The 24,922-nt window shown below is 43.1% G+C and overlaps 1 protein-coding gene across 3 annotated transcripts in view; it reads right to left on the minus strand.

Annotated features, from left to right (window-relative positions):
* APLP2 (amyloid beta precursor like protein 2) overlaps nucleotides 1-24,922 on the minus strand; it is a 1,432,335-nt gene that overhangs the window by 301,335 nt on the left and 1,106,078 nt on the right. For all 3 annotated transcript variants that reach the window (XM_044081082.1, XM_044081081.1, XM_044081080.1), the window contains one exon: nucleotides 12,227-12,309. In XM_044081082.1, the coding sequence (XP_043937017.1) occupies nucleotides 12,227-12,309 (83 nt within the window). The remainder of the gene's footprint in view (nucleotides 1-12,226; nucleotides 12,310-24,922) is intronic.

Raw genomic sequence — 24,922 nt, forward strand, 5'->3', positions numbered from 1 at the left:
TGGCTAATAACTTGGAACGAGTGTTTATCAAGAGGGGAAGCTTTTGAGGGAGAGAATAATAGTATTTTGGATTTGTTGGCATTTAGTGAGAGGTGGCTTTGGAGCATCCAGTTTTCAGTGGTGGAGAAAGCAGTTTGGGTCACTGTTTGAAGCTCGGAGAGGTTAGAGGTGCAGCAGACTAAAGTTGAATAGTCTGCATATTGTACAATTTTGGTGTTGGGTATGGCTTTGTGGAAATCATTAATAAAGATGTTGAACAGCACTGGTCTGAGTATGTATCCCTGGGGTACCCAAGTGGGGGTAGGAAGGAAGGTTGAGGTGCCTTTCCCCCATTTCACAGCTTGAGACCCATCAGAGAGGTAGCTTGAGAACCAGGATAAGGTATTCTGGGAGATATTAAGTTTAGAAAGATGGTTCAAGATTTGGCTGTGGGAGATGGTATTGAATGCCTTGGACAGATCTAGTGGAACTGTTGATACTATTTTTCCAGAGTCAAAAGCAAGATTTACTGCGTCTAAGGAGGAGAGAAGGGCAGTGATATTACTATGGCCAGGTCAGAAGCCGTGTTGCATTGGAGTGATTAGTTGGTGATTGGCTAGGAATGGCATAAGATGAAGGTGGATGCATTTTTCCAAAAATTTTGAGATTGGGGAGAGGATAGCTATGGGGCGGTAGTTGGAGATGCTATTGTTTTTGCCTCCTTTATGGAGAGATAGAATAAAGGCAGCACGCCATAATTTGGCACATAAGATTCCTGCATGGAACTATTGATCAATATGCTAATGGGGAGAGTGACATCATCTGCGGCTATTTTTAGGAAGGAAGATGGGATATTGTCGGGGGCATTGCAGCATGGTTTTAATTTATGTGGGAGGTTGAGATGGGTTTAAGTTCAAATATTGGAGGAGGACTGGGGGCAGAGGGTGGTGTAGGGGATGAGGAAGAATGGACAGGTTGAGGGGAAGGGTTATTGTTAGGGAAGATCTTGGTCAGTTCTGCTATGGTGTTGGTGAAGGAGCTGAATAGAGAGGCTATTTCAGGATCAGATTTGCTGGTATCAGGGCAGGGGTTGTTTCTGGTACCTGGGCTGAAAAGCGAATTAATGGAATTCCAGAAATCTCTGGGTTTTTTTGATTGGTTAGACTGGAATTTGATATAGTAGGAGACATAAAATGCGGTATCTCCAGAAATAACTATTTTACAAGAAAATATGAAATGCATTTTGCAAGAGCAGACGTGTACTTTAACAAAAGAATACAAGAAGCTACCTTATCAAAGTTCTGGTATGTACTGCAAAAATGGGTTCTGACACTTCTAATAGGGCACAGCCCTTGGTGGTACACCAAAGGGTAAAAAAACACATTTATACTTGGAAAGGCAATAACTTGCAGTACTTTGATTTTCTTGCCTCCCTCAGCATATCCCAGAATGTTAAGAGGCTGATATAATCCAAGCTGCCAGTCTAAGTTTGCTAGTCGGGGGTTTATCAGAAGATCCCTGTCCTGGAATCTGGTAGGTGCAGGATTATAAAAACTTTGAGAAATACATGACCTTGTCTTGGGACAGGAACAGGTCATACTGCTGCACACCCAAGAGGGCTTCCCAAGATGTATAAGGTCTCTAGTTCCAAATTTGACCTGGGTAGATTCAGAGACAACCTCAAATTGTTAGGTGGTGTACAATTTATTGATTTCCTGAATCTCCTCTTTGAAGGAAGCCAAATCAGATTGTCAACCAAACAAGGGAACACATGGATTTCCCAGAGTCCTCAGATGGGGGAATATTATAGGTTCATAGGTTCATACTAGGCTATCTGCCCTAGGGCATTTAAAAGCCTAGCCAGAATGTGTTTGGCTTTCGCCACCCATTTTAAATTTATTTTGCTATGCCCTTTTTTGAGGTTAGTATACTGTGCCTCTGTCTAACAGTGACACAGAAGTGATACCCGGGGTAAACCTACGATCTCCCATCCACTCATCAAGATTCCTCTTGAAGAGAGTCAATGAGGGACTCTGCCTAACCTGGACTGGGATTTTATTCCAGAGTGAAGGGAGCCTCTGGGTTATGAATCTGTCCCTCCAGCATGTCCTATTTATTTCAGTGCTGAGGCTCAAGTCTCTCGAGCGTGAGCTCGATGGGATTTGGATTTTCTGAGGTGCAGCATGTCCATTAATTCCGGGTTGGACATGGCTTTATACGTCAGGCACAGATCGCCTCTGAACAGGCGGTATGCCACTGAGTAGAGCTGGAGTTTCTTTAACCGGGCAGCATATGGCATCTGTTTGAGCCCTTTGATCCTCTTGGTGAGGTACTTTTGGGGTCTTTCCAGTTGCTGCAGGTGTCTGGTAAGGTACATCCCAAAAGGGCATTGTACTCAATTATGGGCCTGATGAGGGATGAGTAAAGAGGCACGATGACGCCCCTGATCTAGATGTGAATCCCTTCATGATTAGGTGGGCTATATAAAATGTTTTTCTAACCACTTTGGCCACGTGGTTGTCAAATGAGAGATTGCTATCAACTTGGGTCCCCAGGTCCCTAATTACTTCTTCTGTACTTAATGGATTACCACCTATGTGGTAATTTGTGGGCACTTTGTTTTTGCCAAAGGGGATGACTATACACTTTTTGGCATTTAGCTTGAGGCCATAGCTCTGGCACCAGTTGTCTGTTTCCATGAGGCCCTTTTGGAGGATGCTTGTGTCGGCTGGAGAGTCGATTATGGCGCCCAGTTTGCAGTCATCTGCGAACTTGGTCAGCCACAGTCCTTCCGTGTTGGCCTGTACCTCCGAGAAATATATGCCGAACAAGAGAGGTCCCAGGACTGAGCCTTGTGGGACACCACTTGTAACTGGTTTGGAGTCTGACATGGCTCCAGCAATTCTAACCATGTGGGTTCTGTCCTTGAGCCAGTTTGCAATCCATCTAGTGACATAGGGGTTTATATTTAAGCTGGTGAGCTTATCTATAATGCCCGAGTGGGGTATTGTATCGAAGGCTTTGCGAGGTCCAAGTAGGCTGTGTGGACCACCTTCCCCTCGTCAATGGCCTTGGTGACTGTTTCAAAGAAATCAACCAGGTTTAAGAGGCAGGATCTGCCCTTAAAGCCGAACTGGGTAGGATCCAGTGTTTGTAGGTCCCCAATATCTTTATTTATGAGGTCCATGATGATCCTTTCCATAGCTTTGCAGACCAAGCTAGTCAGGCTTATGGGGCGATAGTTTCCAGGATCCGATGAGGCACCACCTTTATGGAGAGGGACCACTGTTGCTGTACGCCACTCTTTGGGCACATATCCTGTAGTAAGGCTGAGATTGAACAGTAGTTTTATGTTTGGGTTTAGCTCTTCTTGGAGTTCATGTAGGACGCAGCCTGGGACACCGTCTGGTCCCATTGATGCTGTGTTTTTTGCTTTGGAGGGGGCAGCTCTTACCTGAGCATCTGAGATGTCAGGGGGGCAGCACTCTGCTGGGATAGATATTTGTCCTTTTGGTGGGGAGGGGGGGGGGGAGAAGTTTGCGCTGAACCTGTCAGCTAGGATGTTGGCAATGTCTGTGGGTTCGGTGTATTTTTTGTCATTTTGGACTAATTCGGAGCATATCTGGTAATTACCACCCAGGTTCCTAACATAACTAAAGAAAGCCTTGTGATTATCCTTAATGTCCTGTGCAATTTTTCTCTCGAAGCTGGCCTTAGACAATTTTATGCGCGCCCGTAGTTTTTTGCTAATACTGATCAGTGACGCCTTCCCTTTTTGGGATTTTGCTCTATCATTTAGTAGCTTCCTCCTTCTATTGTATAGTTTGTTTATGGCTGGGGTCCACCAGACAGGACGTCTGCCTTTGGAGGATTGGGTCTTGGTTTTATTTGGGATCGCATGACCCATGCATTCCTGAAGGTGTTCATAGAATGCGTTTATAAAGGATTCTGCGGTCTGGGCTGTATTTTCCACAGGCCCGGGGGCTTTGAAGGATTCCACCTCAGTTTTGAGGAGTGTGAAATTTGCTTTAGAGAAGTTTTTCACTGTGGTTTTTTGGGCAGGGGGTGGGGTCGGGATGTGAATATCCAGTGAGATTAGTTTATGGTCTGATCTTACCAGTGAGGGATACACTTCTGGTCTGGAGCATAGAGTCCCCATGTTGGTGATGATCAGGTCCAGTATGTTTTCCCCTCTTGTGGGAGTGTTAACAAGTTGTGCCATAGCATTTGAGTTTATAAATTCTAGGAACCTTTGGGCTAGGGTGTTGGAGCTAGAGTAATGCTCCCAGTCTATGTTTGGGTAGTTGAAGTCGCCCAATATAATGGTGTTTGGAGAGACCTTCATATTTTCCAGTGTTCTCAGGAAGGCCGAGTGGGGTTCCTGGGTTTGTGAGGGTGGTCTGTAGCAGGCTATAAACTGGAAGGCAGTTTTACCCACTGTTAGTTGCACATGGATAGTCTCTGATGCTTCGTGCTTTGCCACCAACCTGGAGGTGTGGGTATCTTTGATGAATATCGATACTCCCTCCTTTTGTGGTTCGGTCCAAGTTTTGGGGCCGAAAAGCATGGTATGAGGTATAACCTGGTAGTGCTGGGGTGCTCTCGGGAGCCCTGAACCAGGTTTCTGTTACTGCACAGATATCGATGTTCTCCATGCCAAGGAGAGTTTCGAGTGCGTGCATCTTGAGGTATAGACTTCTGGCGTTGAGTAGCATTACTCTTAGTTTCTTATCCCTTGTGATACCTATGGAGGTGGGTTTGTCTTTTGAGCCTTGCCTAAAAAAGGCACTATGGGGGTAGCAAGAGCCTTTGCCAATATCCGAAAGCCCAGGGGTGACAGGTGCAAGCCGTCCCTAGCGAAGCATCGTGGCTTGTCGAGCATATCATCCCAAGCTGACAGGCTTTGGATCCCCTTTGAATGACACCAGTACTTAAGCCAATTGTTGAAATTGATCATCTTGTCTTCATATTGTGGCATCATTCTTGGTGAGGGTAAGATGCTACTCAAGGTCAGGGTCATACCGGCCTGGGCTACATGCTCAGAGAGCTCCTTCATGTCTCTTTTCATGTAGTCCAGAGAGGTACGTCTCAGGTCATTCACACCAGCATGGACAATGACTGAGTCATATTTGTACTTGCCTTGGAGTGACCTGAGTGCTTGTGTTATGTGGCGGATCCTAGCGCCCGACAGGCTGCTCACCGTGACCCTCTCCTTGTTCAGCCTGGTGAGCAGGACGTCAGTGTGCCTGACGATAGAGTCACCTATTACAAGTGTATCAGGTGTGTTGTTTAGTCTTAAGGGCTGTGACTGTTCGGCACACTGGCTTTGTGAGATATGTGTTGCACATGTTTTGTTTTGGGGTAGCGGCTGCTTGGGTGTCTGCTTCGGAGGTCTCTGCTGCTTCGGCAGATCTTTATTTAGAGCCTCCGAGTATGTTTTTGTGTGATTATGTGTTTGGTTTGCTGTTGTGGTAGGTCTATGTGAGACTGGAATTGTAGTGAGTGTGGTTTCCTTCTCCTCCTGACTGGTTATGCCAGTACTGAGTTGAGAGAGCTTAGCCTCCAGTTTGGCTATATGGTTGCATCTCTCACGTGTTGGAATTTGTTGGGAGGAGGAGAGGGTTGTCTGTGTACATGAGGCAGTTGTAACATTGCCTCAAGATTACCAGATTCACCATCTGGACCGGAGAGGAGATTGATAACTGACCTTTGGACATGCTAGAATAATATTGGGAATTCCTTAATAATTGAAAACCAGGGCCAGTGGGGAGTGAGGGTGTAGTGCTTTTAATTTTTAGTGCTGACTTATATAATTGCTTTAGTGAGCAAGTGCCAGGTAACTTAAGTGCAATGTGTTACAGGTAACTTAAATGCAAAAACGACAAACAGTAACTTTCTTTCAAGTGAAACAAGGAAATAAGTACAGTAAGCAATGCAGATATCACTAGTGATCCACAGAAGCTGAGAAGCCGTATTAGGTGGAATTAGCGTTCCAGGAAATAACAAGCAAACAGACAACAAGCATATAAACAAAGCTAGATTCAGCAGGCCTGGATCTAGTCTATGCTACAGCAAACAAGGTGTACCAATTTCAGTAAGATACAGTTCAAATATTCAGGCACTATAAACCTTTAACCAGAAATTCCCAGCTCAGAAGGACAGAGTCCAGCCTCTTCTCCCACAAGAGTGCAGACCACAAACCTTCTTAATGTAAAATAACTGGCCTGAAGCCCAAGTGCTTAAACCAGAACTAATACACTTTAAGAATAACAGACACTGGGCTCTCAATCAGCAGTTCCCAACTTAGAAGGATGAAAGCTACCTGTCCTGCCACCACAGTGCATGCCACAAACCTTCCTAATGTAAAACAACTGGTCTGAAGCCCAAGTGCTTAATCCAAAAGACTTAGAATGATAGCTACACTTTAATCAAGTTACTACCAAGCAGTAATAAATACAATTGAATACTTTAGAGAATGCCTGGATTAGTGTTCAAGTTACACAAACAAAGCTAGATCCAGCAGGCCCGAATCCAGTCTATGCCACAGCAAACAAGGCACCAACTTCAGTAAGAAGCAGTTCAGATATACATGCACTATAAGCCTTTAACCAGAAATTCCCAGCTCAGAAGGGCAGAGTCCAGCCTCTCCTCCCACAAGAGTGCAGACCACGAACCCTCTTAATGTAAAATAACTGGCCTGAAAGCCCAAGTGCTTAAACCAGAATTAATACACTTTTAGAATAACAGACACTGAGCCCTCAATCAGCAGTTCCCAACCTAGAAGGATGTAAGCTACCTGTTCTGCCACTACAGTGCAGACCACAAACCCTCTCAGTGCAAAACAACTGGTCCGAAGCCCAAGTGTTTAAACCAAAAGGCTTAGAATGAGTTAAACCAAGCAGTAATAAATACAATTGAGTACTTTTAAGATGATGCAAAAGTAAAAAAAAGTAGGTAGAAACACAAGTACAGTAAAAGCAGATGACATTTTTTTTTTTTTTTTTTTTTTTATGAACAAGTGCTGAGATCAAAGAAACAGATTTGAGTGCTGAAACTAGAAAACTGGCTAGTTATAAGAAAAAAAAAACTAAGCTAGAAGGCTTCCCCCCAACACAGAAGGGCTTTGGGGCTCAGAAGCCTACAAATAGTCTATACCACTTAACAGGAAAGGCAGGAAACAAGCTTAAATTTTTTTTTTCCTGTTTCCCAGATGCTCTCTTTGTACACAGTAGGAGTGCCTGAAATCAGAATATGATCTCACCGCACTCAGTTGAGTGAGCAAATGAGATAGGCCCAGAAGGAGTATCCAAACACAAATTTACAAGAGGGGCGGGCAGTTGCAAGGCCACTAAGATTAACACCAAAATAAAAACAGGGAGTGTGGGTGGGACTAACTGAAGAGCAGAGTCAAAACTTCCAGTTCAGTTAATATTCCTTCCACACAGTTAAAATCAATTTAAATACTGTATTTTTTTGAAAAAAAGAGCAGATAAAGGTACTTAAATTCTCTTATACGTCCAGTTGAATACAGCAAGTTCTTAGCCGGCCAAAGCTGAGGTTTTTAAGCAGAAAATATTTCACACTGTGCCACTTAAATAGGCAAGGACAGGAAATCAAAGAATGTGACTACCCCCACACCTGTAATTACTAGCAAATAACAAAATTCAGCAAACACTGACTAACTTCCAGTTCAGTTAATATTCCTTCCACACAGTTAAAATCAATTTAAATACTGTATTTTTTGGAAAAAAAAGAGCAGATAAAGGTACTTAAATTCTCTTATACGTCCAGTTGAATACAGCAAGTTCTTAGCCGGCCAAAGCTGAGGTTTTTAATACCAAACATTTGGCGAATACTGTGGGCTTACTGGAGAAACCAAAAAGCACAGATGTGAAATGAAAATGCTCCTGGCCTGCACTGACCCTCACAAACTACCTGTGTTGCTTGAGTATATGGATGTATGTGAAGTATTCATCCTTAGGAACCAGGGTAGTCAACAGTACCCTTGGCAAAGTCAGAGAAAGAAGGGACTGTAAGGTCAGTATTCTGAACCTTGGTTACCTTCAACAATTTGTTCAGTCTTGATTACTCTAGAATGAGCCTCTGGGAAATGCTCCTTTCTGTAATAATAACAATAGAAGAGAACATTTATAGAAAAGCTTGAAGTAAAATCCCTTCTTTCTTTTCTAGTGATCCCGACCCCCAATGTTCTGTATCACAGTAACACAATGATGACGGACTCTGCAAGCTCCTCCTGGTCTGGTAGGATGGGTGGCATACCAAGGAAGGGAAAGAAGGCTTTGAATTCTATTTTGTAGCTTGGTGAGATTATTTCCCTTACCCATCTGTCTGCTGAGAATCCATTTCACTCTCATACTGGAGATTCTCCCAAGATATGTGGGTAGGAGGGAATGGAATTAAGGCCGCTATGTCACTGCTATCCTTGGGAGAAAGGTGACTTTCCTCACTATCCCTGCCTTCTCTCTAAGGCAAGTCTCTTCCTGAATGGTTTTCCCAGTCTAACATTTACCGGTCTTTGACAGCCGTCTATAAAAAGGACAATGCTTGGTGGGATAACTCCTGCTGGGATTCTTTTCTTTGCTCTTTTAGCCTCAGACTTCTGTTGATCATCAGACACCTTCATTCCCTGTTACTGGGACAAGGGTCAACTGGGAGGGGTTATGATTTAGACAAACAGGCAGTAGGTCTAAACTCACACTGACAGAGGTCTGACAAGTAGCAGGCAACTGAATACCACTGTCTGCCTCTAAAGGGGCTAGGAAGGAGGGCGTACAGTTACAAGTGCAAAGGCCAAACATGAACAAAGCATTTTATGTGGGCCTGATATCTTCAGGCCTTAGAAGAACCGATGCAGTAACTAGTCATTCATGTTCTCTGCCTAGCTCCTTCTGCCCATTTCTTTCACTTTTCCAGCTTTAAGTGGCTTCCTTTTTCAGATAATTAAAACAACACTTTTGAGCCTAACAAATGAAACTTATCTTTTTAAAGTCAGTACACTGCTAAAAGGAAGAAATGGTGTCGGTCTTGCATTCAGACACGATACTGCAAATGCTGGGTCTTAGTAGAGAGTTTCTTTTTGCAGGTACACGTTTTTGCGGATGACATAGATCTTAAAACTACTAGAAACTAAGAGTTCAAAATGTAAAGTATTCAAAACAAATCTACAACACACTGAGTAGACGGACAGGTCTATCACAGTAGTTAAAAGTAAGGAAACATTTTTTTGGTGGGGAAACACTGAGATTTATGTTGAGTGGAGCATTACATTTAACAAAGAACTTAGTAAGAAAAGGGATGAATAAAGTGGGACTACAACTTCTTTGGATCTTGATGAAATACCATGAAAATTAAGCAAGACAAGGTGGAATGACCGACTACCAAAGAGATGTGGTTATCAAAGGGGAGTGTTTTAACCTACTTTTCCAAGTCCCTGATTACTGTCAAATATCAGTGGAATGTTATCCACTACTGGTAAGCAGTAATGACTCTAGAATTACTGAAGGATACTATGGCTGCATTTCTTGGTGTTCAGGGTAAGCCCATGATTAATACACCAAGCCTTTGCTGGAGAATCTGAGGATAAGAATGGGGCAAGATGACCCCTAGTTTTACATCAGTTAGACACAGTCCATTAACTTTGGCTTTTATGTTGCAGAATATAAAAGATAAAGAGGAGGGGCCTAGAACACAGGCATGTGAGATCACTGAGAGAATTTTTCTGTCTACAGCAAATACCTCTGACCTTAATGGTATCGGTTCTGTTAGACAGCAAATTACCAATCCTACCAACTACATATTTGTTTAATGTTGAAGTGAGGGAGAGTGTCGATAATCCCCTCAAAGGGGGTAGTGTCAAAGGTTATGACAAGGTCCAGATAAGCAATGCAGACTCCATATCCTTCATCAAAGACCTCAATAACCTTTTCAAATAAATGAAACAGTCTGAACAGGCACAATTTGCCTTCTACAAAGTTGCACTGCTGTGTACCCAGAGATACAAGGCTAGTAATAGACTATACTGCACAGACTTGCAAAGAATAGGTGTTAATTTCTCATGGTTAGTAAAGGGACCACCTTTACACAAGGGCACCACAACTGTTATTCTTCACACCTCAAGGACATGCATTTCTCAGTCAGGGAAGTAGTGCTGTTCATTTTGGAAACTGCCTGAAGGACTTGGTCTAACTTGACCTCAGGAGGAGGGGTGTGACGGGGAATGGAAGGGACAGAAAGGGGGATACTGGAGTGAAGCTGGAAGGGAATCTGTTAGCAAGAATATCAATGACCTCTGGGTTAGAGGAGGTACTAGCAGTACCTGGGAAAGGGAATTGTTTAGCCAAATCGTGGGGTGTGGGGAGGGGTGTCCACAGAGCTCTGGAAGTCACTCTGGAGTGGTGGAGGTCCACTAGTGCTTATTTGCTATGGATAAAGAATGTACAGTGCGCTCCCCAAGATGAGCATCTGAAGATGGTGTGGTTTACTATCCCCTTTACAAACATTTTTCTTGTGGAGTCCTTTGTATGGGAGGTGACTCTACATCTGGTCTAAGGGCAATCAATTATTCCAAAAGTCTAGCTAGAAGACTGATATGTGCCTGTGGCAACTCTTTTTAATTTACAAACAATCCTTATGTTGAACTAAAGATCTACAAACAGAGAGACCATAGCTCAGGCAATGAATATCACCAAACTACCTATGGAAAGGGATTTATTTTCTTAATTTTGCTGCTTTTAAGTGAACTATGTGCAACAACTTAACCAAAGCTGAGACACTGGAGATGGTTATATTACATAATGGGTCACAGTGGTCAAAGCATCCTGTAGAAGGGCTTGCTCTTTACTTGGGGGGGGGGGGTGCTGGTATGAGCCTATTTCCTGGAACAGGTTTGTATGAACAATCATGACTTTCTGAAAAGCCAAACAAATAAACATCTGTATGATATGACTTAATACATTCCAAGATAAAGTAATCCTTTACCATTAAAAAATAGTACATAATGAGAGAACAAACTTGACTGTACTGCAGAACAAATCCTTCACCTTGTAACAGAACAAAAAACATTTTTGATCCAGGCTGAAAGACTTGTCAGTACCTGCATACAAGGCACCAGGCAAGCTAAAGACACACGGAAGGATGCAGGTTGTCATGACCTCTTAAAAAGTTAAGCCATTAAAGACTTAATGGAAGTGGCAGATGAAAAGGAGCCCAGTGTTTATCAACTCAACTAAAGGGAAGAGACAACAGTAGGTGAAGATGAATGGTAGGTCTACAATGGAAGTGCTGTAAGCTAACCACTCGGAACACTAGATGGACATTCTATTTCCTGCTTCTATTTAATGTCATACACTTCCATCTTTCTCCTCCCCTTGTGATTTTTTCCCCTTTACACTCTGGAGAAATGTTTAAAGAAAGATACAGCCTAACTTTTCCTCGATCCTTGGCCTCATGTGTACAAGTTTCTACCTTCAGCTGGAGACTGAGAACTGGCAAGCCAGGCATATCTTACTGCCACAGAACAGGCTGCAGAGCCATGAAAAATATTATACCAGAATTTCTGTCACAAGAAATTTATGGACTCGGCATCTGAAAACATCACACAAAATTATAAAACCCAATTGTACACAGGGGTCAAAACACATAAGACTAATAATCAACCCCTAGTTGGAAGGTTTCTTGGAATTGTAGCCAAAAGTCAACAAGGTGGCTACATAAGCCACAATGGTTACTGCTTGACATATTTTGTTTTTTTCTTCTTCCCACAGATGAGCATCAGCGGATCCCAGTACTACTCCTCTGCCTGATTAACAATCCTTTCTGGACTCCCCAAACATACCCCAATATGGGAGTGCCTTAATCTCATTTTTATCCTCATCCCATGCACTCTGATGACACCCCATCGGTGGGGTATGCAGTGGGTGGACTGTCAATCACTTCTACAAAGAGCTGATATTGGCAAGCTATCCCATCCAACCTTAGGAAGCGCTTCACAGCTGTTTTCCCTAGCCTTTGCCAGGAAAATCTTAACTGTTGTGTGCCTTATGTACACACCCCCTCCCTCCTCCCCTGCCAGTGCCTGAAATGATCAAGACTAATGAAACCTGGGATGCCTGCATCATAGTCAAGGCTTCATCCCTCTACACCAGTGCCACTGGCTATGGTTACATGTGACAAAATTGATAAGTTGTAAGATTATACTTAAATCCTCAGAAAAGAAATAAACACTTACCACATTCTCATTGGCCTTGTTCTTGCTGTTAATCACCCTCTCTTCAGCACCAATCAATTGGTTCCCATCTGCCATCCCAGAACCTGAACAAAAAGTCAGCATTAGCAGCAGCAAGGAAAAAATTATCCTGAAAAGACTGACATATGCAGTCATGAGTCTGTGAAGTTACTGTTCCATCAAAATATCGCTAAGAATATGTAATGAAAAGCACAGCAATGGAGAATGAGGGAATTATGCAGGATACGAACCACAGTCTTAGATCTTCTGAGAGCTTTCCTCTCATGCAGGACACGTACTCTGGCAGAATTTCCAAACACTTGCCATGTGGGCAACCCTTATCTTGATGATAGCATACACTGCGCTGCTGCCAAATTCTTTATGTTAAGCAAGAAACATCTTTACTGAATTATATCACTTACGACATAGGCAAAGATGCATTTTTACAAATGTAAACAAACCATACTGACATATATTCAGCCACAAACACTTTAGATCACTTATCCATATAGTCATTGTCTAACATTACATAGCGCATTCAGTTCATGCTTTCCCTTAAACCTCATTCCTCCTCTGCATGTATTGTTCCCACAATTACATTTTTTCCCTATGTAATTTGCTCCAACCCTTTTCTAAATAACCCACTTCCAATTCTTTTATCTCTGTTACTATACTCACTACTTCAAGTACAGCTGGGTTTAGACTTTGATTTCCAGTTTCTAGTTAACTGTTTTTTGGCAACCATCAGAATTAAACTCAGTGAGGTCTCACTATGTCTAGGCAATTCTGATTCTATATCACAATGCAAAAAATAATTTCCTTTGCTAAACCAATTTGCTCACCCAGCATTTCTGCAGGGGAATTTTTAAAGTCTGCCAACTCATAACACTCTCAAAAAATATGTTCCCAATTACCTTCTTCTCCATCATACCTTCAACATTTGCAATCTCCATGAGGAAATATTCTCGAGTCTCCTTGGGATATTAAAATACCTATGCAAACATTTCCAAGCAAAGATCCTAAATCTTCTTGACTTTGTTGCACATTTGAGAGCCATACATACATCCTCTCATTGTTTCCTAAAGAATTTCTTATCCAGTCTCTCTTCCCAATCTTTTCTAATTGCCTCTGATCAATTCCTATAGCTGTCATGGATATTTTATATGCCATACTTTTTTTTTTTTTTTAACATCAGCTTCTGTTCTAGACTAATAAAAACTCTACCAGTGCTAGTCTTTCTCTTAGGATTCCCCTATTCCTTTCTCTGTCTATACTCTGATATCAATCACTGATAGGGAAAGGCAGTATCCAGCCTGCAGTCCAGATGTACTCTTGGCCTATTTCCATTCCATTACCATTCCCGCTCTAATTAGTTGCTTTCAATACACTGGATTTTTTTGCCACTTTATTCCAGTATATTCCAGCCCCTCTTGCCTATTCTCTGTACCCATACTGCAGTCATCCTTATCAGCAAAATCACCTTTTACAGTTTCCTTGTTGGCTTGGATCTTAGAATACTTTCTGCTGCTTTATGAATATAATATTCTGTATGGTTATTGTTATTCTCCTTAAGGATCTGCATCCAAAATACCAGTGTCTATTTTTGAGCTTCCCACTGTTTCATCATCCCATTCCATTTTGAGTTGTAGCTTTCTGCTTGTGCAATGTACAGGGGCCTTAACTGTGTAGCTGTGAAACACCTCATCAAATCAGGTAATGCTATACCACCTTCTTACATTGGAAGGATCAACTTATCCCACCTCACTCTTGCCCTCCTGCTCGCCCAGATAAAATCCTTCAGCTCTATTAATTGCTACCCTCCGGTTGATAAAAATATGCCTGACCTGTGTATAAAACTAAAGTGACTGAACATTTTCATTGCTTGTACCTTGCTATCTATATCCATAAAACAGAGCTTCCAGTTTCTCAGTTTTTGTATCCTCTTTTATTTAGTCTCTTCCCACATATCCTTAGGTACCTAACAATCGTTTTAACCCATACTCCTCTAAGTATTTCATTTTATCATGTCTTCATAAATATGGGTAATTGCTGAGCCAATTCTTGCGTGGGTGTGTAGTTTACATTTATTGCCTTTTATCTTCATTAACTTTGTATCCCCACAAAAAATGAATGTTGCACAACACTGAAATAAACTTTTCTGGTTTTATCAGGTATAAAAAAATACCATCTAATAATCTCTTGATTATCATAATAATTGTATCCTGGAAATTTCAAACACCTTAATTTCTTTGCCAATGGTTGTAAATATAATGCAAATAAAGGGGAAAATGGATATCCTACCTGGTTCCTCTGTTCAAACAGAACTTATCAGAGAGACCCCCCCCCCCTTTTAATGTTCACGCCTAATCCTGCATAGATCCTCCTAATTAGCCTTATTATTGTGTCGGGGAATGCAACCGCGGTGGTGGTGCTGCGGTAGCGTTGTCGCCTCACAGCAAGACGTTGTCCCGTTCGATTCTCAGCTAGAGCGTCTTCTGTGGAGACATGCGTGAACGGGCGTACCTTCGTTGAAGGTTGTGCGTTAGGGCCGGCAACTCGGCATGTAAAAATCAACTGCCAATCATTAGCGGACTGGAGTTCCGCTGTGGCAACCCCTAACCAGGAAAAGCCGAAAGACACAACATTGTGTTGGAGAATGCAAATGCTTCCATTGCCCTACTCATAAAATCCCAGTTTACTATCATATGCAGACCCACCAACAACAGTGGTATTTTCTTACATTCATGTTACAAACCACCTTAAAAGGAAAGACATAAAAGGACTAGTACTTCAGCAACTAAACTTAGTGTGCACATAATAAGGAGAGGGCAGTCATTCAAATTTAGAAAAATATTTAGAAATATTTTTAGAAAAATAAGGCCTAATTAATGGATAAATAACTTACTCAACAGTCCCATATTCATCAGATTCAGTTGCTACCCTGTTTAACTACTGCACATCTGAAGGTCAAAGCTATTAAGTCACACAAAAAACATGTAAAGCAGTATGCTACAAAGTTGAAAAAGTGAAGGACCTTTACAGGAAACACTGAGTCTAAAGAGATGCCTGAAACTCAGAACAGAGAGCTGCAGCTCATACTGTAATCAGATGCCCACAGTTTGATTAGCGGCGACGGCACTGCAGCAGTTAGGGTGTGGAAGTAGTGAAGAATCATAGCCATCTTGCATCTCTCAAAAGTGGACAGGGTAGCCACATTTGGTGGTAGCAGTACAAATCCCTAATGAGGACCAGATAAACCACCAGTACGTGCTTTAGGGGAAGGGCAGGACTGCTTACAGGGTATGCCCTTTGCAAAAGTGATGGGACTTCGTCTGCAATCAACCCAATGCATGACTTTTTACTGGTGTCTTGCCAGGTTATGTGCAGGAAGCATAGTGCAAGAACTAGTGAATGTTCCAACCATCCCCAATGGCTGATCAGCAAATGGACCAATTCTCTCCATCATCAGCCCCCTTCTGGCCAGAAAGTGGGGGCAAAAACAAAAGTCTGGAAGTTCAACTGGTGGCAACCAATCACAACCTGAAAGCCATTTTCAAGCAGATTTAATCAACGTAAGTGTGGACTTCCGAGACCAGAGACATTCAAACGATTAAAAACCACCATGAAAGAGAACACACCACTGTTGTTCTCTCTAATGGTATGGTATTTACCCACAAGTAAACAGCAACAAAATTAGTTCATCCTCACAAAATTTACTTCACAGCTGTTGTGCGCTTTCAACTCTTGATGAAGGGAAAATAAGAAATACAAGTTATAAGTTTGTGAAACAGCCACTCTGATTGGAATTCTTAGCTAAGTACAGCCTTTTCAGCAGCACTTCCACTGGAAATTTATACAAAGAATAGTTGTGTAAAATCTTACCATAACCATAGATGTCGTTCTCTTCCATGCTGCAGTATTCTTACTGTGGGGGATCCTCCGCCTCAGGTGACCCAACATCGGCTCCTAAGCAAAAGCTCAAGCCTGGTTGCTGCTAGTGCGTGGGACGTCACATGCAGGGCCATAAACCAGGGGCCTTAAATGTGATGTCTGCAGGGACAGACCTCAGAACTGACTGCCCAGCCAGACAATAGTCTGGGCAGTGCCAAACAAGGTCCTCTAGACAGGTGAAATGCAACTGACTACCCTTGTCTATTAGTCTAGGAAGTGTCCAATGATGCCCTCTAGACTGGTGAAATGTAATGAAGGGGAAAGGTGGGAAGGAATACTGCAACATGAAACAGAAGGACATCTATGGTTATGGTAAAATTTTACACAACTATTCTATGTCCTTATATTCTCCTGTTGCAGTATTCTTACTGTGGGAGGGTACCACAGCTTAAGGAGGAGGAAGGGTGGAGGAAGAAGTAGCAAGATTCCAGGAATCCCTGTAGGATTGCTCTTGCAAAGCCTGCTCTGGTTCTAGAAATATGGTCTAGTTTGTAATGCTTGCTGAAGGTATGTACAGAGGACCAGGTGGCTGCCTCAAGGATGGAAGTTGTGTCCAGACCTTTGAGGAAGGCCCCAAAAGAAGCTATGACTCTTGTAGAGGGTGCCCTGACCCCCCTCTCTGAGGCAATTGTTTTCCATGGCAGGAATAGCAGAAGCAGACAGTTTTCCTTATCCAGCAGGGGATAGTTTGTTTGGATACTGCCTTACCCAGGGCCCTGTGATGGAAGGACACAGAGCTGAGAAGACTTTCTAATGGTCTTAGTTTGGTCCAAATAGAACCTTAGTTGTCTGTGGACATCAAGGGAGTGTAGTATTCTCTCACTGTCATTTTTAGGAAAGGGAAAGAAGGTGGGTAAGTGAATAGATTGATTTAGTGATAGCTCATTGACTGCTTTGGGCATGTAGGAGGGGTTGATGTATAGGGTCACCCTATCTTTGTGGAAGATAGTGTAGGGTGGGGATGTCATAAGCACCTGTAATTCTGAAATTCTTCTGGCTGAGGTAATGGCTACCAGTGGGACTGTTTTCCGTGTGCACATCTGCAGGGAGGCAAAGCTGGCTGGCTTGAATGGGGCAAGTGTAAGTTTTTCCAGGACATAATTTAGGTCCCAAGGAGGCAGGATAGGCTTCTTTGGTGGCCTAATGTGCAGGACCCCTCTTAAGAATAGTTTTAAATCTAATCTGGAGAGTAGAGGAGGGTCCAGAGGTAAGCAGGCAGAGACAACAGATAAAGTGAACCTTCACTGAAGAATATGAAAAGTCTAATTGTATGAGCTCTCGCACACAGGCTAAGACTAGAGGAACATCCGCTTGAAAGGGGTCCCTGTGCCTTTGCAGACACATTTGTACGACCTTTCCCACTTGCAAACGCAAGATCTCCTGGTATTGGGTTTCCTGGCCTCTTGCAGGACAGATAGCATGCCCTCAGTGTAGCAGTGTCTGAAGGGAATTAAAAGTTTATCACCCAGAGGGTTAAGCAAAGCATCCTCAGGTGTGGATGAATGAGAACTCCCTTCTGTTGTGTGAGCAGGTCAACCTTGTGAGGCAACTTGTGGCGAATACCCTTGGCAAGAGATTAGAAGGGGGAACCAATGCTGCCTTGCCCAATAGGGAGAAACCAGCAAGAATTTTGCCATGTCCTTAGCAATCTTTTAGGAAGACTTTCTGAATGAGAGGGAAGGCATACAGAAACAGACCCTTCCACGAGATGGTAAAGGCATCCAGTCTTCAAGCTAGTGGGGAGGGATCCTTGGCACATAAGGTTTTCAATTGTCTGTTCTGGGGGAAGGCAAATAAATCTATTTGAGGTATGCCCCATTGGTGGACAATGTCTAGGAATACATCTTTGTGCAAAATCCACTCGTGATGCAGACAAAATGATCTGCTGACAGCATCTGTCTGGTGGTTGTCCTGGGATGAAATGTAGACTGCCTGCAGTGAAATGTCATTCAGAGAGGCTAATTCCAAGCTTTCATTGCTAGACTGCAGAGCAGGTAAGACCTGGTCCCCCCTTGTTTGTTGATGTACCACATTACAATGGTGTTGTCCATGAATATTTGTAGGGGGCCTGGTTGCATGAGAGAGAGAAAGGCCTGCAGGCTAGGTGGACTACAGTCATCGCTCTTGCATTGATGTGCTTTCTCTGGAAGGATGACTACCATAGGGCATGCACCTTGAGGCCATTCATGGTGGTTCCCCAGCCCAGATCTGAGGCATGTGTGTGTGTCTTAGTTGTGTTGGCGTGGTGAGTTGTAGCTGCTGAATCTACCACTTCAAGTCGGTTTTTAAGCATGGAAGGAAGTGTATTTGATAGTAGCCGTGTTGTGACCGCACATTCTACAGTTACCACTGTAACTTCCTCCTGTGCAGCCTAGCTAGTGGCAGCATAGGAATGGTGGCTGCCGTAAGGCCTAGGAGGCCCATGAATTGCCTGGCTGACAAGTGACTGACCAGGAGGAGGTCCTGGAAGTGGTTGATCAGGGAGGTTACCTTGTCCAGAGGAAGGAAAGCCTTCATCAGATCAGTCCTTATCCTGCATCCCAGGAAGATTTTGTCCTGTGCTGGTGAGAGGGATGATTTTGTGAAGTTGAGTGTGAATCTCAACCTCTTGAGCAGTGACATGGAGAACAGCAGAAGATTTGTGTGCGTGTCTTACCCTTCTGCAAGGATGAGCATGTCGTCTAGTTAGGGGTAGATCTGAATGCCCTTGGTCCTGCAGTAGGCCATGGCTGGGGCTAGGTACTTTGTAAAGACCCTTGGTGTAGTGGATAAACTTAAGGGCCAGGCAGTAAATTGAAAGTGCGAGCAGGGTCCAGATGTGGAGGTAAGCCTCCAAGTCCAAAGTGGCAATGAAAGCTTTGGGTGGGAACAGTGGCAGCAGGCTTTGAAGGGACAGCATTCTGAAGGAAAGGACTTTCAGAAAGAGGTTTAGGAAGGATAAACCTAGTAGTGGCCTCCAAGGGCCGTCCTTGTTTAGTACCAGGAATAACCTTAAGTGCTTCTTGGCCTGGTGGAACAGGTTCTATGGTTCCCTGAGCAAGACGGTCCTGGTAATGTGAGGTATTAGGTGTAGTTGGTTCTTGGGGGGGGGGGGGGGGGGTGCCCAGTGGAATGGGTTTTTCCTGACAAGTCAGGAAATATCCTTTTGCCACTACTGCCAGGACCCAGTGGTTTGAAGTGACTTCTTTCCAGAGGGGAAGACAGTGAGAGAGGCGGGATGAGAGGGGAAGGTGGTTGAGGCACTCGCTCATTATTATTTCTGTCCTGAAAGGCTGCCTGTTGCAGAGGCTGAGAAGTTGCTGTCCTGGAAGAGGTTTGTTTCCTGACCCCTCTTCTATGTCTGGAGGATGAACGGGTGGGCTGGGGCAGGGATTCTTCTGACAAAGGAGGTTTTTGCAGAATAATTCCTGTAAAATTTCAGTACTGGGGGGACCACTGTTTCAGATCTTGGAGTTCTTTATTCTCCTGTAAGCTTTTAAACAGGTTTGCAGACTATTTTCCAAACGGGAATTTATTATCCAGGGGTGCATCCAAAATTTTTGTTATAAAATCTTCAGGCAGGGTCTGGAGCCTAAGCCACGAATACCTGCGTAGAACAGAAGCAGATGCTGCAGACCTAGCAGAGGCCTCTGCTGCATCACAGCTGCATTTTACGGAGTGTCTGGCAACCTGAGATACCAGGGACGGCTTAGATACTATCTGCGTCTTGTTTGGGGAATCAGGTAATGAGGACAGTTGGGATGAAGTCTGTGATACCAAATCCTAGGGCATATTTCACCATATGGGTCTAGTAGTAATCCTAGGGCATATTTCACCATATGGGTCTAGTAGTTAACTGCCTTAAATGCTAGAGTGTAAGAGGTATACATATTCTTTCCCAGCCTGTTCATTACCTTGCTATCCTTGTCTGAAGGTAGGAGTGATGAGGAAGGAATAAGTCTTGACTGCTTGTCAGGGGCCACTGCTAGCACATCAGGGTCTGCCAAAGGGGGCTTTACCAGAAATTTGTGGTCAGGGACCTTACAGAAATGGTCAAGTCTCTTGGGAGCAGGAGATTGAGAGTCAGGATTCTTTAAGGCTGATGCGAATGCATCTAAGTAAGCTGAAATCACTGGTGGAATGGCTGATGGAGGGTGATTCAACCTGGAGCAGCTCAAAATACCTTTTTTTTTTTTTTTAAATTTCTGGTCACCTGGGTTGTATCCCATTTAAAATACTCACTCATTTTTGTAATAGTCTCTCCAAATGTAATGTCTTCAGGAGAGGAGTCTCCCTCAATGAAATCCTCATCTAGGGAGTAGTAGCCCAAGGGAGAAGCTATTTGGGATGAGTAGGTAATGCGAGAGGGTAGGAAGGATGGAAGTAGATGAGGCAAACCTGGGGCTTAGTACAGGCAATGTGGGTGCTGTGGAGGCTGAAGGCATACGGGCCATGAAGGCCTGCAGCAAGGACTGTGCAAAAGACTGCTAGTCTGGTTGTTCCTTAGAAGGAGCAGACAAATGCTTAGTCTTTTGTTTCTTTTTTAAAGGAGCTGATTTTGTAGAAGTTGAGGGCCTAGTTTCAGGGAACTGGCCTAAGGGAAAAAATTCAGAATCCTGGATCACGTATGGGCATTGGGTGGAGCCTGGTTCCCCTACTCTTCAGCAATAGCCAACATTGGAATAACCTCCGTGGACGTGCCTACTGGTACTTCAGAAGCGGCTTCCTCAAGGGTAGTCTCTGAAAGTGCCAGTTCTAGCAGACGTCCCTCAACCCCTATATCTGTGGTGGGGTGTCCATCGACGGAGGGGCAGAAGTGGTAGGCCTAGAAACTTTGGCATTCTTTTTTGGCAGTTCTGCCTAGGCGGCAGACTCCAGACCCATTCGTAAGGCTAGTTTCTTTAGCCTCTGGTTCTCAAGGTATAAATTGACAGCAGCCAGACAACTTCTGAGAGTTTTGGAAACAAACTACTGGCAGATGGTACAGGAGGGTATGACAGTGTTCTTGGCCAGAACAAGCAAAGTTCATGTGAGTTTTTGTGCAGAATTTGGCGTCCGCATCTACACACCCCTTCCTAATGGACATCGGCCAAAACCAGGCAACAACCTAAGCTCAAGCAAAAACAATAAGATTTCCCCAACAAGGTACTTAACTTTAGACATCCTGAAGCGGAGCAAAGCGATTGATCTGATGTTCGACTGTGGCATTAAAGTTCTGAGGTCTGAGTGCAGACGTCCCATTTAAGGCACCTGGTTTATGGCCTAGCGTGTGACGTCCCACGCATTAGCAGCAACTAAGCTTGTGCTTTTGCATAGGAGCCGACATTCAGGTTACCTGAGGCAGAGGATCCCCCACAGTAAGAATGCTGCAACATGAGAATAGAAGGACACTGACTGTTTCAAAACTTTAGATTTTCATATACTTCTCTTATACAGACTTTCAAAAAGACTGGTTCATGGCATCTTCCAATCCTTCCTTTATGCTTAAGTTACGTCTCACTTAGCACTTTTCTGCAGGAGACATTTCAGTTTTTCCTACCTACATAAAACTAGGGGCAGGAGCTGCAGATGGCAACAAACACTTACTGCTTACAGTTACACTTTCTAGTACAAAGGGATAACCATTGGATAATTGTTTAAAACAATGTTCGGCCCTTCAAAAATAAACCGACAATTGCAGGAACCACCACATTTACTCATACATCCATTTGCAACACCTCTATGTCTGTCCATAAACTACACCAATGCAACTGATGTATTTGAAAAACTGGGATAAAAGACCCAATTTTTAAAATTCAGGCCAAAGTCTTGAATAAGTTTCCAGTTCTTGACGAGTTTCCTGTAGATTACATAATTCAAATGAGCAATACTAAGTCATAGAATAACAAATTCATATAATTTACTCTGGGGGATGTGAAAAACACAGCCAAGAAAAGCTCTGTTTCCTGCAACACCTGTAAGTATGTGAAACCAGAGTCAATCATGACTGGAGTATGGCTCCACACAGATACCAGCAGGCAATGGGCAAGGGCTCTGAAACCATTTCTATAGTCTGCTCTGGGCTTATATCTGCCTTTAGAAGGAAATGACTGAGAAAAGATTTAATGCAACTCCTTGCAATTTTTTTTGATAGCCAAAGGCCAAGTCTGAGATGGGAGAAAGGCAGCGATAAGAGGATGGCTTTGTAACTGCTTACCAGAATACCTCAGAAGTACATTAAAGGTTACATTAGAAGTTAGGGAAGTGCTGAAAGAACATAGTCAAGACATAGTCCTTAGAAGGAATACTGCCATCTAAATGGGGAGGAAATCTTGTCTGGTTGAATGACTTGGGCACAGAAGGATTCCAGCAACTCTTTCAAAAAGGGGTCACTCCAGAACCAAAGGCAGGTGAAGTAACAGCAAAAAAAAATGAAGACTCAACCCCCTCACCCGTATGCCTCATGGTGAAGCTAAAAGGATGACAGAGATAACCTGCCTGGGCAACCTGTCATGGAATAAAGGAAATGGTCCCTGTAGTACTGATGGGAATACCATCAAATGCCATAGGAATAAAGAGGAAAAGAACACTGTAGTAGATGAGAAACTGACTAGGTTACAGACTGCACAGTTCACCATTTGCAAAGAACTTGCATGGAGCCACTTGCAAGTACAGATCTAACCCCCTCGCTACTTTGTAATACTAATTTCTGCTTGAGGTTTGATCTCACTAGCTACTGTACTTTCAACCCCAAAAATTAAGTAATGGGGGCCAAATGGTGAAAAGTCTGAAACAAGGCCAGACATCTGAATTTATGATGCGACTATTACCAAAATGTGGACACGACTATTACCAAAATGTAGACATCAGAGAAAATGATGCTCTTCAACAGGATGTTCAACATGGTACTGGCTCAGATATGCCTCTGGACTCTATTGCAAGAAACATCACAGTATATTTAAAGACCTGGTAAAAAAAAGTTAATCATTCTTGATAATATCAGAAATAAGATTTGAAAATAGTATCGTCGCTGCAATAACATTCTATAAAAGCAGGAAAAGTGAATTATTAATTTGGACAAATTTAAACAGAAATTAATTCCTTACTCTGAATGCAATGCAACTGAAAAATACTTCAGTACAGTGTTGATCTTAGAAGAATGACCAGAAAGATGGTCTGTAAAGAACTCAACCTTGGAAGAGATTCCAGATCTTCTGTGGACAATTTGCGCTCCACATCTTTTTTTAAGGTACAGTAATACAAAGGACAGTGTTCGTTAAGAGTTAAACAACAAAAGTACAGTTTTGTACCTACCATAAATGTAGATGCTCGAGTGTTCACCCTGCTGCAGTCATCACACTTGGGTTATCCTGCCGTCAGGCAGTCCTGCAGTCGCGGCCTGAGTTCCAAAGTCTTGGTCCGGCGTCGGTTGCTGTCGCTTCTTCCCTGACGTCAGTGCGCCAGGGGTATATAAGAGGCATCCAAACGCCATTTTCTTCAGTTTTTCTTGCCCCAGATGTCAGGTGCCCCCAATAGGTAGACAATATATATATATATATATATATATATATATATATATATATATATATATATATATATACACACATATATACATATATACATACACATATATATATATATATATATAGCTATATAAAAATAAAACAAATATATATATATATATATATATATACATATATACATACACACATATATATATATATAGCTATATAAAAATAAAACAATACCTTCAGGCCCAAGCAAATACACCACAGAGGTTGTATAGGACAGAGTGGCATAGATAAGTTCAGCTAGTTCAGAGGGGATGGAGGGAGGTTAACCTGGACTGCAGCAGGGTGAACACTCGAACATCTAAATTTATGGTAGGTACAAAACTGTACTATGTTCATCGTGTTACCCCCTGCTGCAGTCATCACACTTGGGTTGTATCCCAAAGCTAAGGATGGGTGGTGGAGTTAAACAGGGTTAGAAGAAGCTAGTAGGCCCTGCAAAACTGCAGTGGCAAAACCAGCTCTCGTCTTAGAATATAGGGGTAAGTGATAGTGTTTGGTGAAGGTGTGCACTGAACTCCAAGTTGCAGCTTCCAGAATATCCTTGGTTGGCACTCCCCTGAGAAAGGCTGCTGATGTAGCTGTAGCCCTGGTGGAGTGTGACCTAATGTTAGCAGGTACCGGTTTCCCATGATGCGTGTAGCAGAAACGTATGCAATGCCCTATCCATTTAGAAATGGTCTGTTTTGAGATAGCTTTTCCTTGTGATCCTGCAGCATAGGCTACAAAGAGCTGTTCAGATTTTCTGAATGCTTTAGTGTTATCCAAGTAGTAACGTAATTGCCTGTGAATGTCCAAAGAGTGCAGGAGTCTTTCTCCTTTGTTCTGGGGATTTGGGAAAAAGGTGGGCAAATGAATGGTCTGGTTTAGGGCCACACTGGATACCACCTTTGGCATAAAGGAAGGGTTAGTTTGTAGAGAGACTCTGTCTTGATGAAAAATGAGGAAAGGCTCCACTGCCATTAGTGCCTGTAGCTCTGAGACTCTTCAAGCTGAGGTTATTGCTAGTAGCAGGGTAGTTTTCCATGAAAGAAATTTTAAATCAGCTGAAAACACTGGTTCAAAGGGTGGCAGTGTAAGCTTTTCCAGAACAAAGTTGAGATCCCAAGTAGGAGTTGGTGCTCTCCTGGGTGGTCTTATGTTCTTAGCCCCTCTGAGGTACTGTCTTAGGAGTGGATGTGAGAATAAAGGAGGATCCGTGTTGTAATGAGCTGAAATT

This window comes from Protopterus annectens, chromosome 8.part0 (assembly GCF_019279795.1).
Source record: "Protopterus annectens isolate FY-2018-M chromosome 8.part0, PAN1.0, whole genome shotgun sequence".
Lineage (NCBI taxonomy): Eukaryota > Metazoa > Chordata > Ceratodontiformes > Protopteridae > Protopterus > Protopterus annectens.